The following is a 15,428-nucleotide window of genomic DNA, read 5'->3' as shown; positions in this document are numbered from 1 at the left end:
GTGCCCACCACTCCTCCTCCCTGCCGTGACCCAGGCCTACTACGCCCCCATGACTGTCATCGGCTCAGTCAGTAAGTGAAAAATAAAATGATAATAAAATTGTTTTATTATCATTTTTTTTCTCATGTGCTGGCTCTGAGCAGTAGGGCGACGCTCCTCCACCATTACGAAGGAGCCGTCGCTAAATGATTTACCCATTATTTCACAGGGACCCATACACTACTTTTCATAAGACGCAGGGGCTAGTGAAACATTTTTCATATTTCACAGGCTCATTTGAAATATGCGTGTTTATGCCACTGCATCTAATCCTGTGAGAGAGAAAGAGAGAGAGAGAGAAGGTTATTTAACTCTATGATTGCAAGCATTCAAAAATGAAAAACAAGCACCTGTTGTCTGAGAGCATCAAGACGTCTTTGTCTTTGTTCCTCCTCGTGCGCTTCTTGAAGAGCCATTTCTTTTTTCTCCTGGAGGCGTTTCTCCAAACACTCTTGTCTAAATATAACCCTGTAAAAAGGTTAAATATGTGAAGGTAAATAATACTCGCATTACCAAAAACCAAACCATAATCCCTCCAAAAACTGATCAGCACAAAACAAGTAGGTGCCTAAGTCTGACACAGGTTCTTTGTTCTCCTTTTTGTCTGCAGAGATAATCAATGTGTAAGCTTTCCATTCTTCCTTGTTGCGTAATTGTTTCATGTTAAAAAAAACAATTGTAGGGTCAAGTATCTGGTCTTATTAATATACATCTGATAGAATGGGAGAGATAAGGTCAATTTTTTAGGTTGCTGATTTATGAATCTTCAGAACTTGGCTCTTACCCTGGCGATGACACTTGACCAAAAATTGTGTAATTCTGTACACACCATTACAAACATTAATCCTAAAACAATTACACAGTTTGGCTATTTACTCAGAGCAAAGTACCAATAACCTCAGCTGTACTCCAACTTGCCTTCTACTCCCAAACCCATCAAGCAAGTCCCTGGAGGAAAGTAGAGAAGATGGAAGCAGTGCTAACTGATCTTAGCGTCTCCCCCATACCCGTCTCTGTGATTGTCAATAAAGGACCCAATGAAAAATAGGAAACCAAACTGAGACCACCCAAATGCAACTAGTGTTACTGGTAATGATAGCAGCAGTGGGAAAGTTGCAGCAGGCGTAGACCAGACACCCTGTGATTTCCACCAACTAGAAATCAGAGAATTGTCAACTTGGCAATACTATTTTTGCTGACAATTGAGTGCTGAATGAGAACTGCCAATGTTTTGGTACACTAGGAAAGCACAATGAATTGTGCTAACTGGGAACTGGGGACGATGTGTGGGGTTTATTTAGAATGTTTTCATAGGCATATTAGAAAAACGTATTTCCTTTTCCGGTGTAGGCCAGAAGTTTGTCCACGCATATCTGCTAGTGTTAAACTCAGAATATCCAGGCTAACACATATGTGGAACCACCTGTCTAGCTAAAACATTTATATGTGGGGTGCTAACAAAAAGCATGATCTCTTCTGAAGAACAGTGCCAAGATGTATGAACCATATTGTGGCCTTGGTTGCTTTCTAGCTGTGAATGAGCAACAGTGTCCTCTATCTACTACTAGATTCTTCTGGCAAGCCTAAATGTGAAATTATAATGCTTCACTCAGTCTGTACAGTCATACTTTGTTTCCAAAGTAACAGGGTTATGGGCAACAATTATTCAATGGTAGAAGCCATAACCACTAGTAACACACATATGCTTTAGGAATCCCTCGATTCAAGCCTTCCCGACAGAAGGAGTATTTGGGTCACCTCGCCTGCTAACATTTTCATGAATGAGGTGGGCTGGAAGAAAAAAAGGTTTATAGAAGTTTCATAGAAAAACAGAAGGATGAACGCTTCTAGTCAGCAAATCAGGTTGAAAGTGTCTCACCCAACAATATATTCCTTATGGTGTGCGGGATCACACAATCCTTGGTTTTCTGAAGAAACAGTAGGCTAGGGCCTAACTAGTGCACCAAAAATAAATGAGGGTAAGATAATGGTTATGGTACACCTGGAAAAACCAATGCACCTATGCATGGCAGAATTTATGACACTATTTGAAGCAATATTCCACTCCTCCACCCACACCATGCCCAGGTAACATATTTGTGAGCACGGGATGCTTGACAGGAACATCTGGTCTATGGGAACTTCATAAAAAAACAGAGGAACCACATTTCATGATGGTCTCCTCCGGGAAGGCCCAGCAGAAGAAACTGGATCACTCGCTTAGAGACTTCCTTGGGTATTCAAAACCCAAAAATATTTTTTTTTGCCATGTTTTACCCACTTATCACAGATTTTAACACCGCCTTTTGTTTCCTTCCTCCTTTTCAGAACATATCAGTCAGGTCAGTATATCCCCTACATCTAGGATAGTTTATCTTGTTCTGTTCTGAATGAATGTGTGTGAAGTCATGGACCGCATTACTTCAGAGGTCAATTCGGAAGAGGTAGCTACTCTTTCTCTATCCATGAAGAGGTTCTTTTGGGGTCTATTAATTCCCCGGCAGACTCCCCAGCCCCTCTCAGCCCTGCCTTAGGTGGGGAAAAGGAATCTAGATTCCTTTGTGAAGGCAACATCTCCAGCTCTATCAGCCTGTCTGAAAGCAGTGGTATGATGGCAGTCACAGGTAAGACATTCAGTGTATAGGACTTTAAGGTCCCCTCATCATGGTTCACACTTACATGGGGGATTTTATTTCAGCAACTAATGCTTTTAGGTCAACAGGGAAAGGAAACTCAACTAATGTGGCACCTCAAGCCTCCTTGAATCAGAAGGTTGTCTGCAGGTAAATACACCATAGGGGAGACCACATATGAAACAGCCAACTAAGGGCCTCTTTACGATAGCAGAGGGCCCGCCACCAACAGCCGGTGGCAGGCCCTCCGCCATCGGAATGAGATTTTCTGCCCGCCATAGTTATAACTATGGCAGGCGGACAGGTGGCTGCCGGAAAGACCAACCGCCATGGTTCTGACAGGCGGTCTTTCTCCGACCGCCTGTCGGACCTCCCCAGAAGGCCAGCATTGCGGCGGTGCCATCAAGGCATCGTTCTGCGGCGGTCAACCTGCCACAAAACGGCTGGCAGAAACGGATTTGGAGGCCCCTAGCAGGCCTCCCACAATCCCTGGGGCTAGGGCAAGCGCACAGGGAGGCATCTATGGTGCCCCCTACATATCTCCGCACCATGTGGCAGGCACGGCATGGTGCCTGCCACATAGTGCAGAGCTATGCAAGTGCCTCTTTTTTTTCATTGCGACGGGGGCTGCTGAGTGCTTCCCCGCTGCAATGCAAAAATAGGGCCTGCAACTGCTGTGGTGGCGGTCGCATCGTAATGCTGTTGGTGGGTAGGTAGCCTCGTAGACGGCTGGTCCCACTACCGCAACAATGGCGGTCTGACAAAAGTCCGACCGCCATCGTAATGACCCCCTATATTCCTGCATGACTATCATACTCTCTCATTTACTATTTTTTCATTTTTTCATTTGCCCTTCCCTTGGGTTTATCAATTTAAAAATATTGTTCGACAGAATATCGTTTTTTGTGGCAAGTAGTATAGTTTTAATAATATTGATGACTTTTGTTTATTTTGGACAATATTAACATCAACAATATTTTTTTTTCAATAAGCATAGGATCCCAATATTGTGGTAAATGATATTTTTGACACAACATTTTTGTAAACGATATTGTTTATCACGATATTGTGTCGGTGAGCCCTTCCCCTGGAATCTACCACTAGGCCAGACTTTTGCAAGGCCTCAACTCTTCCAACCTTGGTAACTCAGACCTGGACATAGGTGTTACTGTTTCCATTGTTCACTTGGCTGTTACATTCCTGTGGCCTTTCTTTAATATCCTAAACGGATGATACCCAAATTGTACTTAGGTTGGATGGCAATCTAGCTCAGTCACATTTATGTGCATGCCTCTCTTATGTTGCAACTTAAATGAGGGCAAATGCACTCAAATTTAATGCGGACAAAACTAAGATAATGATTGTGAGTAGTCCATTTCCATCTTTACCTATGCATGGTACTTCTCCTATACTTTCTGGCTTATAAAAACTCAGCTGGTCTTTTTGGATCCTAACTTTTCCATTGTGAGATAAGCTTATAATGTCTCTTTTAAATGTTTCTTTTCATTTGTATGTTCCATATGGTGATCAGGCTACTTGCTCTGGACTGACATGAACATAACTTTCTCTGTCTCAGTCTTTCCTAACACCTCCTGTCGCAGCATCAGATTGTTAAGAATGTCACTGCCACCCCATCCTAACTATTCCTCTGCATGCTGCTATTTCCCATAATCGGGTCAGTCTTCACTGGCTTCTGAGTGTGAAGAGGCATTTATAAGGCTTTCTGCTATTGTCACACAGCCTCTCATTCTTATGAACCTATGTATCTCCAGAACTACATTGATGATCTGAGAGGGAAAATTTGATAATGATCACCAAAATGTTTGAGCCCAGAGTGGTCAGCCACACTTTTTCCTATCTTGCCCCTAAATATAGGACCCACCTTCTATTAATTTAAAATAACCAATCCAATTTCTAGCTCTTCTGTAAACAGCTTATTGCAATGTTGTTTCCATCTACTTAGTTCCTCATCTGTCAGATTTCACCTTTTCTGCTTCAGCGCCAGTAAATCCCTAAGGGTAACAGCGTGCATTACAAAATTCCAATAAATCTATCAATTAGATGTGTAGCTTACCTGTTTGAAAAATACTACCAGCGATATAGCACCAGAGGTCCTTATTTAACTGGCAGAGGAATATGTTTTTCAACAGTTGTTCTGGGATTTCACGGAAGGAAACTATTTATCATGCACAGCAAGATGGCCCAGAAAGTTACATTATGATTGCAGATATTTGAGGCCAGATTACATACCACGTCCTGGGGCCGCTACGGGTGTGTACCCCTATTTATTAGTCCCCTGGGGTACTGTTGTGTTGCAGAAGGATCTGCAGATGCTTGTGCAAACACTTGTGCTGTCCTTTCTATAATACAGTTCTCACCAGAACATATGTGTCTCAAGAGGGTGTTTTCTGATTTGCATGGGGGTGTGGCCACATGCAAATGAGTGAAACACTTTGCCTCTACCCATCCCATAAAATGGATGTGGATGCAGAGAAAAATTAGGCTTCAGTAGGCACACTGACTGTGTGCCACAAAAAGGTGGTGCAAAGTCAATGTGCCCCTGAGGGCAGCCCTCTGAAGGGGGAATGCAAGTTCCATCAACCCCCAGACATCCCAGTGCAGGCAGGTGCAATCACTCACAGCACCCGCCTGCAGTAGGATCTCTATGCAACTTTTAAAGTGCATGCAGGTGCTAAATGCTCAGAGAAAGGAGTGGTTTCTTGAAGAAGCTTCTATGTATTCCAATGACACAATGCCTTAGGATCAATGTGAGTTTGTGGCTGACCTGTGGGCAGCACAATGATGAGAATAAGGCACACTGCTACTGATTTCACCCAGCGGCGGCTCCTCTGCAATGGCGGAGGAGCGTCTCCCCACTGGCTCAGAGCCAGCAGCTGAAAAATAAAACAATATTTTATTATCATTTTATTTTTCAGCTGCTGGCTGAACCAGCGTGTGTAGGGAGGGTGGGGCTGCGCCTTGGGGGGATGAGGATGTGCACTTCTATGTATGCATGTCTGTTTGTCTGGCAAATAGTCATAGGCAGTTAGGTTTCTCCAACCCAGCTGTACTGCCCAGCCGCGTTGGAGAAACAGCACAGACTCCCTGCCCTGAGTGAGCCTTAAATCAGCCCGCTCAGGCTAATTAATCCCTGCGCTGCTCTCATGCTATTGGTAAAAGCTTGAGAACAGCACAGGAATTGCACAGGGAGTCTCTGATGCTGTCCCAGTGTCTACTGGGACCAGGAAGCAGAGGAACACCATGGCATGGGGTCGCCGGCAGCTTAAGGTTAGTCTTTTTTTATTATTACCCCCAAGCGCTCCCCCTCCTGCCCACCATTTTTTTTTTGTGTGGGCCGCTGCTGTTTTCACCTGGTACACCAGTATGAAGCTGTGCCACAACACAAACAGAGGGGGAGCGTCCTATCTGTTATATAGCCCCTGGCGTGACCTGCAAGTCGCAAGTTTGAATCTTGATGTAGACAACTCATCCTTACAACCTTATGAGTTTGATCAATTGGGTAACAGTGATACCTGTCATTTACTGTGCTTAACAGCAATGTTAAGCATGTAATAATAACGTTACTATTGTTATTAATATTTTGTTGCTGTTTTGTTGCTGTGGTTTTTGTTATTGTTATGATTGTCATTATTAGGATTAATGATAGTGGTCAACAATCATTGTCTAATGTCAGTACAACAGTGTTAGAGAATGGTGGCCTGGTAATCAGATCCAACAGCACAACACTCAATGGTTCCATCACATTTGTGTTCATTTATAGTTCCTCCTTGTATCATCAACGTGCAGGGCTTTAAGCACTCACGGAGCACGCTCTGGTGGTCCTAATGTCCCCTGCTCTCGAGCTCCCAAGCAATGTTCACATGTTTTAAGAAAATGAGGCCCACACAGCAAGACAGAATACCATTCTGTACCAGGGACAATGTTAGAGTTGATTTTCCGACTAATGTAGTAATTCTTCATTGTAGACAGGACAACTGATTCACACAGACAGCAGTCCTTCATTACCAAGGTGTGTGGACAAAGCTTGCCTCTTTATAATTAAATTTGGGGATCCCATTGGGAAGGGCTAAAACTCCTTAACTGACCAGTCCCAGCTGGTGTGGACATTCTCTTTCACAGCAGTGCAGCATGCCAAGGCAAAAGAGGCTAAATTTGGAGAACTTTTTCATGCCAGACATGTTCTTAATTTCATCATGCCTCCTAACTTCAACTTCCTGTCAATTTCCCCTCTCCGCTGGTTGGTTACATTCAATGGACCGAGTAACCTGGGAGGCAGAGGTGTGGAAGCCACTCTACTGGAAGACCATCATTTGGTATTATTAGCACTTGTATTACTCCTTCTCTTACAGAGCGGCGTGCTGGGAAGTAAGCAGGAACTGTGCTTAACATACGGCATGATCTTACACATAATGCTGAACTTAGGAAAGTTTATCGGCAGTGGCTGGAAAAATGTAACCACCTTATTAAATGTCTTAAATCAGTTTTATAGGAAAAAGGTATATAAATCCCCACTGGATACATATTTCGTGTATAGAAATCCCTATATGCTGAAACTGGTTTGGGTACATGCTGATACAATGTATCATTTAAATGGATAATGATAGTAGGCCATTGTGTACACCATGGTAGGAGTGCAGTACGGAGACTGGCCATGGTCCTGGGTAGAAATGTTACGCATTTGCCCAATGCCCATCTTAGGAAATGTATTGACACTTTAAATGTCAATGCATGTAAACCCCAACAATCTGATCGGATAACAATGTGGTTTCGATTTTTAGTTCATCTTTGAAATGCAGAATCACTTTAAAAATCTTAAAAATCAATACAAATTGTTTAATAAAAAAAGAAAAATCTTTAAAATATTTCACACTTGCACCACTGCTTCATTAAGGACATTAACTGTTACTGTTTAATCACGGATACATACATGTACACTTCTTGTGATCTTCTGTCCACCGCACATTGTTCAAAATAATATTAGAGACATTGACAGACAATACCTCATAGGGCACATCTAGTTACCAGTGGTTAGATTTACAATTAGTCACAGCTGTGCGAAGTTGTACCTCTAAAAGACACTTTTAGCTCATTTACTTCCAGCTGTCTGAAGAGTCATACCTTTCAACAGTGCTGATTGACTTATAAATAGCGCTTCAAAACCACCATGCTCATGTATACTTAACCAACAGAGAACTTAAACATAAACAAAAAGGTGGTATGTTTCTACATTTTTATTGCAAAATTATTATGCACACTAAGCGCATTAAATTTCAAATTCCTGCTAATCTATTTTAGTCTTTTTCACTTACATGCAAATAGACTCATTGTCATCTATTATTCAACAAGGCATTGTAATTTAATTTTATCCCACGTGATTTAGCCATTGAAAGCATAAAATACATAAAACGTGGAATTCATTATTTACAGGAATGGATAACATTCCAAACTGGATTAAAAATTCATAATCTAACAGTTTTCAATCTGCCGTCATCTATTTTCCCTTATTGCCACCTCTTCTATCCAATTTGATCTTTGTAATGCCTAAAAGTGATAAAAGGCTTCACTCACTCTTCTTAGAAAGAGATATATTTTCTCTTTCCACATAAATGTTATGAATTTTGACTCTGCTTTATCAGAGACATTTTTCAGAACATACATATTAGGACACTATTATCATTGTTAGAACGATGATCCAGACGATTAAAGCCAAATGGATATTCTGGCTCTGGTTGAGGAGTTTTCATATTCATGCCTCATTGTGCATTAATTGTTGTACTTAAGAAGATCTTCCATGTTCTCACAGATGACCATGTCAAGGTTTCTGACATTAGTAGAATTGAATAGGCTGTCGATGAATATATACATGGATGTCAATTCACCAAAATGCCAGCGGTAGTGGAAGTAACTTCACATCAGAAGCGGTCCGTGGAGGGAGTTCCGTGGGGTGGAAAGGCGGGACGGGGGAGGGGCAGGGTGGGGGGTACTAAACACCGGAACATGGATAATTGGAGGTAAGTAAATAATTAAATAAATAAAACGAATTTCGTAGCGCGCCCTGCATCACAAAATGCGGTGCAGCGCGCGCTACGAAATTCGTTTAAATTATTTAATTGTTTACTTACCTCCAATTATCCATATTCCGGTTTTTAGTACCCCCCACCCTGCCCCTCCCCCGCCCCGCCTTTCCGCCCCACGGAACTCCCTCCACGGACCGCTGCTGCTTCACATGCCCCTTGACCTTCACTGTCACTCACACAAACATACTTATACGTACACACACACTCTGCCTACACATGCACATGCACACACATACACACATTCTCTCTTACATAAACATACACAAAACTGCAAACACGCACACAGCATACATACATTTAAAAGAATTTACCTCACCTGCCAGGGAAAGTCATATTCCAGCTATTTGTACTCAATTTTTTCTTAAACTAATAGGCAATAATGTAATATTATTCACTATTAGTGTAATAAAAAAAGAGGTGAGTAAAACCCCCACCGACGTCCATTAGGACGAGCTGCTTCTGTTCCTGTCACTGATTTTCTCACTGCTGACACTAGGGGTCACAAACGCAGTGCCAGGACTCACAAAAGGCATGTCAGGGGTCACAGCAGCAACCCCTAGTAACCCCTAAATCATGGGTACTCACAAACTTTTTCTGGGGGCCAAATTTACAGTGTGGTTTGTGGCAGAGGGCCGCACCGGTGGGCGCAGGGGCAGTGTGGGAGTGGGCGAGGCTAGAGCAAAAAAAAAAAACTGTGACCATGAGGTTGAACACAGGCCCCTGCAGCGGACGCCTTCGTCCACTGAGCCACCAGACCCGGCATTCACACACCTCTATCTATCTATCTATCTATCTATCTATCTATCTATCTATCTATCTATCTATCTATCTATCTATCTATCTCTCTCTCTCGCTCTGTCTCCCTCCCTCCCTCTATCACTCTCTCTCTCTCTCTATCACTCTCCCTCTCTCTGTCTCCCTCTCTCTCTATCTATCTCTCTCCCTCTGTTTCCCTCTCTCTCTCTCTCTCTCTCTCTCTCTCTCTCTCCCTCTGTCTCCCTTTCTCTCTGTCTCCCTTTCTCTCTGTCTCCTTCCCTCTCTCTGTCTCCCTCCCTCTCTCTGTCTCCCTCTCGTCTCAGTCCCTCCCTCTCTCTTGTCTCCCTCCCTCCTTCTTGTCTCCCTCCCTCTTATCTCCCTCCCTCTTGTCTCCCTCCCTCTCTCTTTGTCTCCCTCTCTCTCTTTGTCTCCCTCTCTCTCTCTGTCTCCCTCTCTCTCTCTCTCTCTCTCTCTCTCCCTCTGTCTCCCTTTCTCTCTGTCTCCCTCTTTCTCTCTGTCTCTCTCCCTCTCTCTGTCTCCCTCTCGTCTCAGTCCCTCCCTCTCTCTTGTCTTCCTCCCTCTCTCTTGTCTCCCTCCCTCCCTCTTGTGTCCCTCCCTCTTGTCTCCCTCCCTCTTGTCTCCCTCCCTCTTGTCTCCTTCCCTCTTGTCTCCTTCCCTCTTGTCTGTCTCGCTCGTCTGTCTCTGTCTCCCTCCCTCTGTCTCCCTCCCTCTCCCTGTCTCCCTCCCTCTCTCTGTCTCACTCACTCTGTTTGTCTCCCTCTCTCTCTGTCTCCCTCCCTCTCTCTGTCTCCCTCTCTCTGTCTCCCTCTCTCTCAGTCTCCCTCCCTCCCTCTCCCTCCCTCCCTCCTGTCTCCTCCCTCCTGTCTCCCTCCCTAACTCTCTGTCTCCCTCCCTCACTCACTCTTTTTGTCTCCCTCTCTCTCCATCTCCTCCCTCCCTCTCCCTCCCTCTGTCTCCCTCCCTCCTGTCTCCCTCCCTCCTGTGTCCCTCCCTCTTGTCTCCCTCCCTCCCTCTCCCTCCCTCCTGTCTCCCTCCCTCCAGTCTCCCTCCCTCCCTCCTGTCTCCCTCCCTCTTGTCTCCCTCCCTCCCTCTTGTCTCCCTCCCTCCCTCTGTCTCCCTCCCTCCCTCTGTCTCACTCACTCTGTTTGTCTCCCTCTCTCTCTGTCTCCCTCCCTCTCCCTCCTTCCTTCCCTCTCCCTGTCTGCCTCCCTCTCCCTCCCTGTCTCTCTCTCTCCCTCCCTCTATCTCTCTCTCTCCCTCTGTCTCACTCACTGTGTTTGTCTCCCTCCCTCTCTGTCTCCCTCCCTCTGTCTCCCTCCCTCCCCCTCTCTGTCTCCCTCCCTCCCTCTGTATCACTCCCTCCCTCTCTCTCCCTCCCTCTCCCTCCCTCTCTCTCTCTGTCTCCCTCCCTCTCTCTCCCTCTCTCTCCCTCCCTCTCTCTATCTCTCTCTCAATCAGTTTGTCTCCCTTTCTCACTGTCTCCGTCCCTCTCTCCCTCCCTCTCTCTCTCTGTCTCTCTGTCTCCCTCTGTCTCACTCACTCTGTTTGTCTCCCTCTCTCTGTGTCTCCCTCCCTCCCTCCCTCTCCCTCTGTCTCCCTCCCTCTCCCTCTGTTTCCCTCCCACTCCCTTCCTCTCCCTCTGTCTCCTTGTCTGTCTCCCTCTCTCTCTGTCTCTCCCTCTTCCCCCTCTTCCTCTCTCTCCCGCCCTCTGTCGCACTGTCTTCCTTCCGCTGTAAACTCACCCGCTGCTCTCACTAGCTGCTGCCCCCCCCCCCCTTCACCTCACCCTGTTGTCCCTGTCACCTCACCCCGCGCTGAGACAGCTTCCCTGGAACACACACAGCCGCCGCACCCAAGTACTTCACAGGTCTTTTAAAGACCATTCACTTGTTAATGAGGCTTTGTTGAATTTCACCTCTTCTTAGCGCCCCTGCATCTCCACTCAAAAGCGCCCCTGCATCTCAACTCAATCAGAGTGGAGATGCAGGGGCGCTAAGAAGAGGTGAAATACAACAAAGCCTTATTAACAAGTGAAGGGTTTTTAAAAGAATCGCCCGGCCCCCATAGCTCCGCGCTGCTGCAACCGGCGATATAAAAAAACAGAGGTATGTTACCAGCAAGGTCCGCGTGCCGCCAAGGAAGGCTTGCCGGGCCGCTGGCGGCCCGCGGGCCGTACTATGAGTACCCGTGCCCTAAATGATGTCCATGAATATACACATATTGGTCTTTTTCGGATGTATTTGGTAACCATACATCTTTCTGAAGGGTTTACTAACCATGCCGTGTCAGGATTTGATATTATAACTAGAAGGTCTGTGGCATAAATATTTTTACTTTTTTGGTAGTTTCATGCTTAAGGAAGGGTTTGATGTTCATCCCTGAATATGCCAATTTCGCCAGTAGCTCCGTATGTAGAGTGTACGCTCCGATGAGAGTCTTTCCGGGTTCCACGGTGCATGAAAGTTCATGAATGAGCCTCAATAGGCCATAGACGAGTATGAGTTAAAATGAGTTGGATGGTTATGAGAATTGACCACAGAAATATTTTCTCTTCCAGGACTGCCTCCAAAAGTCCCAACAAACCTGGTAAAATGAATGTTCTGCATTGATGAATATAACAGATCGTCAACATCAGTCACACCCATTGCTGCAAGAAGCTTGTTGACATCTATGGGCATCATGTGACTCCGTAATAAAACCTTGCTTGTCTTCAGTGACTATACTTTGGATTACTTTGTCTAAAGTAGTTGCTAGAATCTTGGTCAAGCATCTACTAGCAGTGTTAGTTAAAAACAGTGTAGTCTGTAAAACGGCCACACACTTGGGGCCTTTTATTTATTTACATTTTTGGGAGGGAAGCCGTTAAAAATTACTCTACTTCGGCTTCTGAAATAGGGTTTTCTGTATAAGCATAAACTAGAAATCTAGATTTGTGTAGAGTTCAGTCTATCAGGCTCTGGGGTTGTGAAATATTGGTCTCTGACAGATGTTGCTATTTAAGTTTCAGCTACTTGTGTCTGAGTTCTAATTATCCATGTCACCTGTTCCAGGAGATGTTTACATGTGTGACCTTTTATATTATAGATCATATCGTTTGGCGTTATTTTGATTTCGTCTTCAAGTAGGTCTTTTGTAATAACATACTCATTAAAATATCTATAATTTCCTGGATATCTACTGCACCTGAGTTTACAGTGCAAGCAATTTCCCACAATGCTCTCCGTATTCTAATTCCTCTGACTGTAATCACGCCAGGTGTTTGCCTGCGTGAGTAAAAGATTTTCAAATTGCAATGTCTTGCTGCTCTCGCTGATGGCACCGTTAATTTGTAGATCACTTCTAATTCGAGTGTTTTCACATGCTCGTTTTGCAAGTTAAACAATGCTTTTTCAAGTGTTAACATTCTGAATTTCTCGTTTTCGAAGAAGCATTGATTGTTGTGTAATTACTAACCAGATAAGAGCTTTGTACGTCTTCTAAATGAGTGCAGGTGTAGAGAGGAGACACCGGGGTACCCAGCAACAATATATTTAGCCATTCAATATCACAATACTGGATGATATGGTGAAGAATTTTCTGAGCGCTGTCAAGCATACTTTAGACGTGCAGAAAATTACTGCGCGAGGCTATACGAGTAAAGGCATTCCAAGTTGTATTGGCCCAAACAAAGCTTAGTAGTCCTTTAATACCGACTTTCTTGTAAGTGCAGTGCTTAATTTGAGCAGGTGCTTTCCGGTGCTCAGCACCGGCACCTTAATCCTCAGCACCGGTGCTTATAGCACCAGATAAGGACACACTCATTTGGAAGGCATGTGATTTTCCACAGAATCAGAGGATGTTGAGCCACGCAGAGACTCGAATCCTGTTCCCCAGCTCAGAAATCGGCAGCTCTAGCAGTTAGGCCAAGTCCTCTCCTGTATAATAAGTGCTGGGGCTCTAGTCAGGAGGCAGTTTGCACCAGCACATTTCTCCTGTTAGCGCTGCCTCCTGAAGAGAGCCCAGGCACTTCTTATTTTACAAATTAACCACTGTGTAAGTGATGCATTTTTGGTGGGAATCGTTTTCAATGCTTGCTGTGCTAGATTTTAAAATTGATAAATTGTACTAATGGTGATCCCCTCGGGCTGATTCACAAAAGTATTTATGATTACGAGACATTGACCTACTACAGGAATACTCTTGTACGTAGTCTTACATTCCATAGTGAATCGACCCTGAAACGTCCAACTCCCTATTAGCATAGGATAGTTCTTTTCTATTTGCACAAATTGTATATGATTATTCCCTGCATATTCCCATTTATGATTTTTTTTGTGGCCAACTCATAAAAGCGTGTACTGCAGGAGCTAAGCTTCCAAAACGGAAATGAAAAATCGCTCGATCTTTTGCTTATATTTAGCTGCTAAAGTCTACTAGTTTTATGTTAATTAATCTTGTTAGGAAACCCCATGGTTCTGTTCATGAGCAACAGCAATGCAAGATAGCAATACTGGTTTCTGCCTCTAGGTGGCAGTATACGCACAAAGCTATAATCAATTCTCGTTTGTCTACAAAAAAAACTTGAAGACTTTGCAAGCCTGACATTTTGATCCACATGATGTTCTTTTATTCAGACACAGAATCAAAAACTGGTGCACTACTTTGCATGGGAACAGCCATAATGTGAGGCAGTTTTACACACTGTCTTGCTATGCTACTGAAAGGTAAACTGTCAAACTCACACAACGTTGATGCCAGAGATAAATATGTGTTCTTATTTACTTTGACTCTAGACATTCTCGTCTTTACCTAACAATAAAGCGCTTGTTCGAACCCCAACAAAGTGCGTATTGTAAAGGCAGCTGATCTCACCTGCTATGTTGCCCTCAAAAACTGAATGTACTTGTTGAACGAAAAACAAATATGCATCAATGCTGTCTTTACATTAACAACACGGACACCATTTCAGTCTCATTTGTTTTGTGTAATTATTTGTCCCTGGAGAATTTCTAACAAAAATCTGTACTTGTGTCCCAGAACGTCAGAATAAAAAGTTTACATAGAGGCAAGAGCCAGCAGGTGTAGTGCAAGGGTAATTTGACTATCAAAACAATAAAAAGTCGAGGGTTTAGGGGATTCATGCTTTCAATTGCATGCAAACAGTAGCTTCTTTCAGTGACATATTTCGAACCTGCAACTACGGGAGATCGTTTTAGGTCTGGCTTAAGAACGCATCTGTGTGCTGACCTACGGTTACCTTTGGCTCTAACCAGAAGAAAAAATAAGAGTATGTTCTTCTCAACTCATGCTATTGGTTGTTTGGTGTATCACTCAGCCTCCTATAAAATGCATCTATTGTGTTGCATAAGGGTCTATTTCACATCTCAAAAATACTCTGGATCATCCCAAATAAAATTATTTGTCTTTAGAATGCATGTAAACAGAATGCAATCATTTTCTGCTTTGGATTTTGACACAGCTGCAAGCTGCTTTTGATGTATTAATCAGGACTCAGGTGCAAGACCCAGTGACTTTGCCAATGCTAGTTTAACTTTACTTATATTTCTGTGAAACATTTCTGTTTGGGAAGTTTTCTGAATTTAGTGAGGCTTAGTCAAGTTCGTGGAGCATGATTTCTTATTCTGGGCACTGCTGCCAGGGGTTTGGCTCATGGCCGGACTGCGAATAAAAGCGGGCCACAGTTGGGAGCTCTTTGCACAACATTATTAATAATGTTAAATTAAATGAAATTATTTAATACAGTTACAAATATAAATAAATATTTATATTTGTAACTATTTTAAATATTTTAATTTAACATTATTTCCTATAGGTGTTTATTTTAAGTCCCCACTATTTTAAATAATTTAATTTAATATAACATTACTTCCTACAGGGATTT

At 43.7% G+C, this 15,428-nt stretch overlaps 1 protein-coding gene across 1 annotated transcript in view; it reads right to left on the bottom strand.

Annotated features, from left to right (window-relative positions):
• Positions 1-15,428, bottom strand: part of CCDC148 (coiled-coil domain containing 148) — an 871,149-nt gene that overhangs the window by 37,663 nt on the left and 818,058 nt on the right. The window contains exon 13 of the mRNA XM_085645511.1: positions 390-507. Coding sequence (XP_085501637.1) covers positions 390-507 — 118 coding nt within the window. The remainder of the gene's footprint in view (positions 1-389; positions 508-15,428) is intronic.

The sequence above is a fragment of the Triturus cristatus genome, chromosome 3_1 (genome assembly GCF_964204655.1).
Source record: "Triturus cristatus chromosome 3_1, aTriCri1.1, whole genome shotgun sequence".
Classification (NCBI taxonomy): Eukaryota; Metazoa; Chordata; class Amphibia; order Caudata; family Salamandridae; genus Triturus; species Triturus cristatus.
This window is presented reverse-complemented; position numbering and strand designations above follow the sequence as displayed.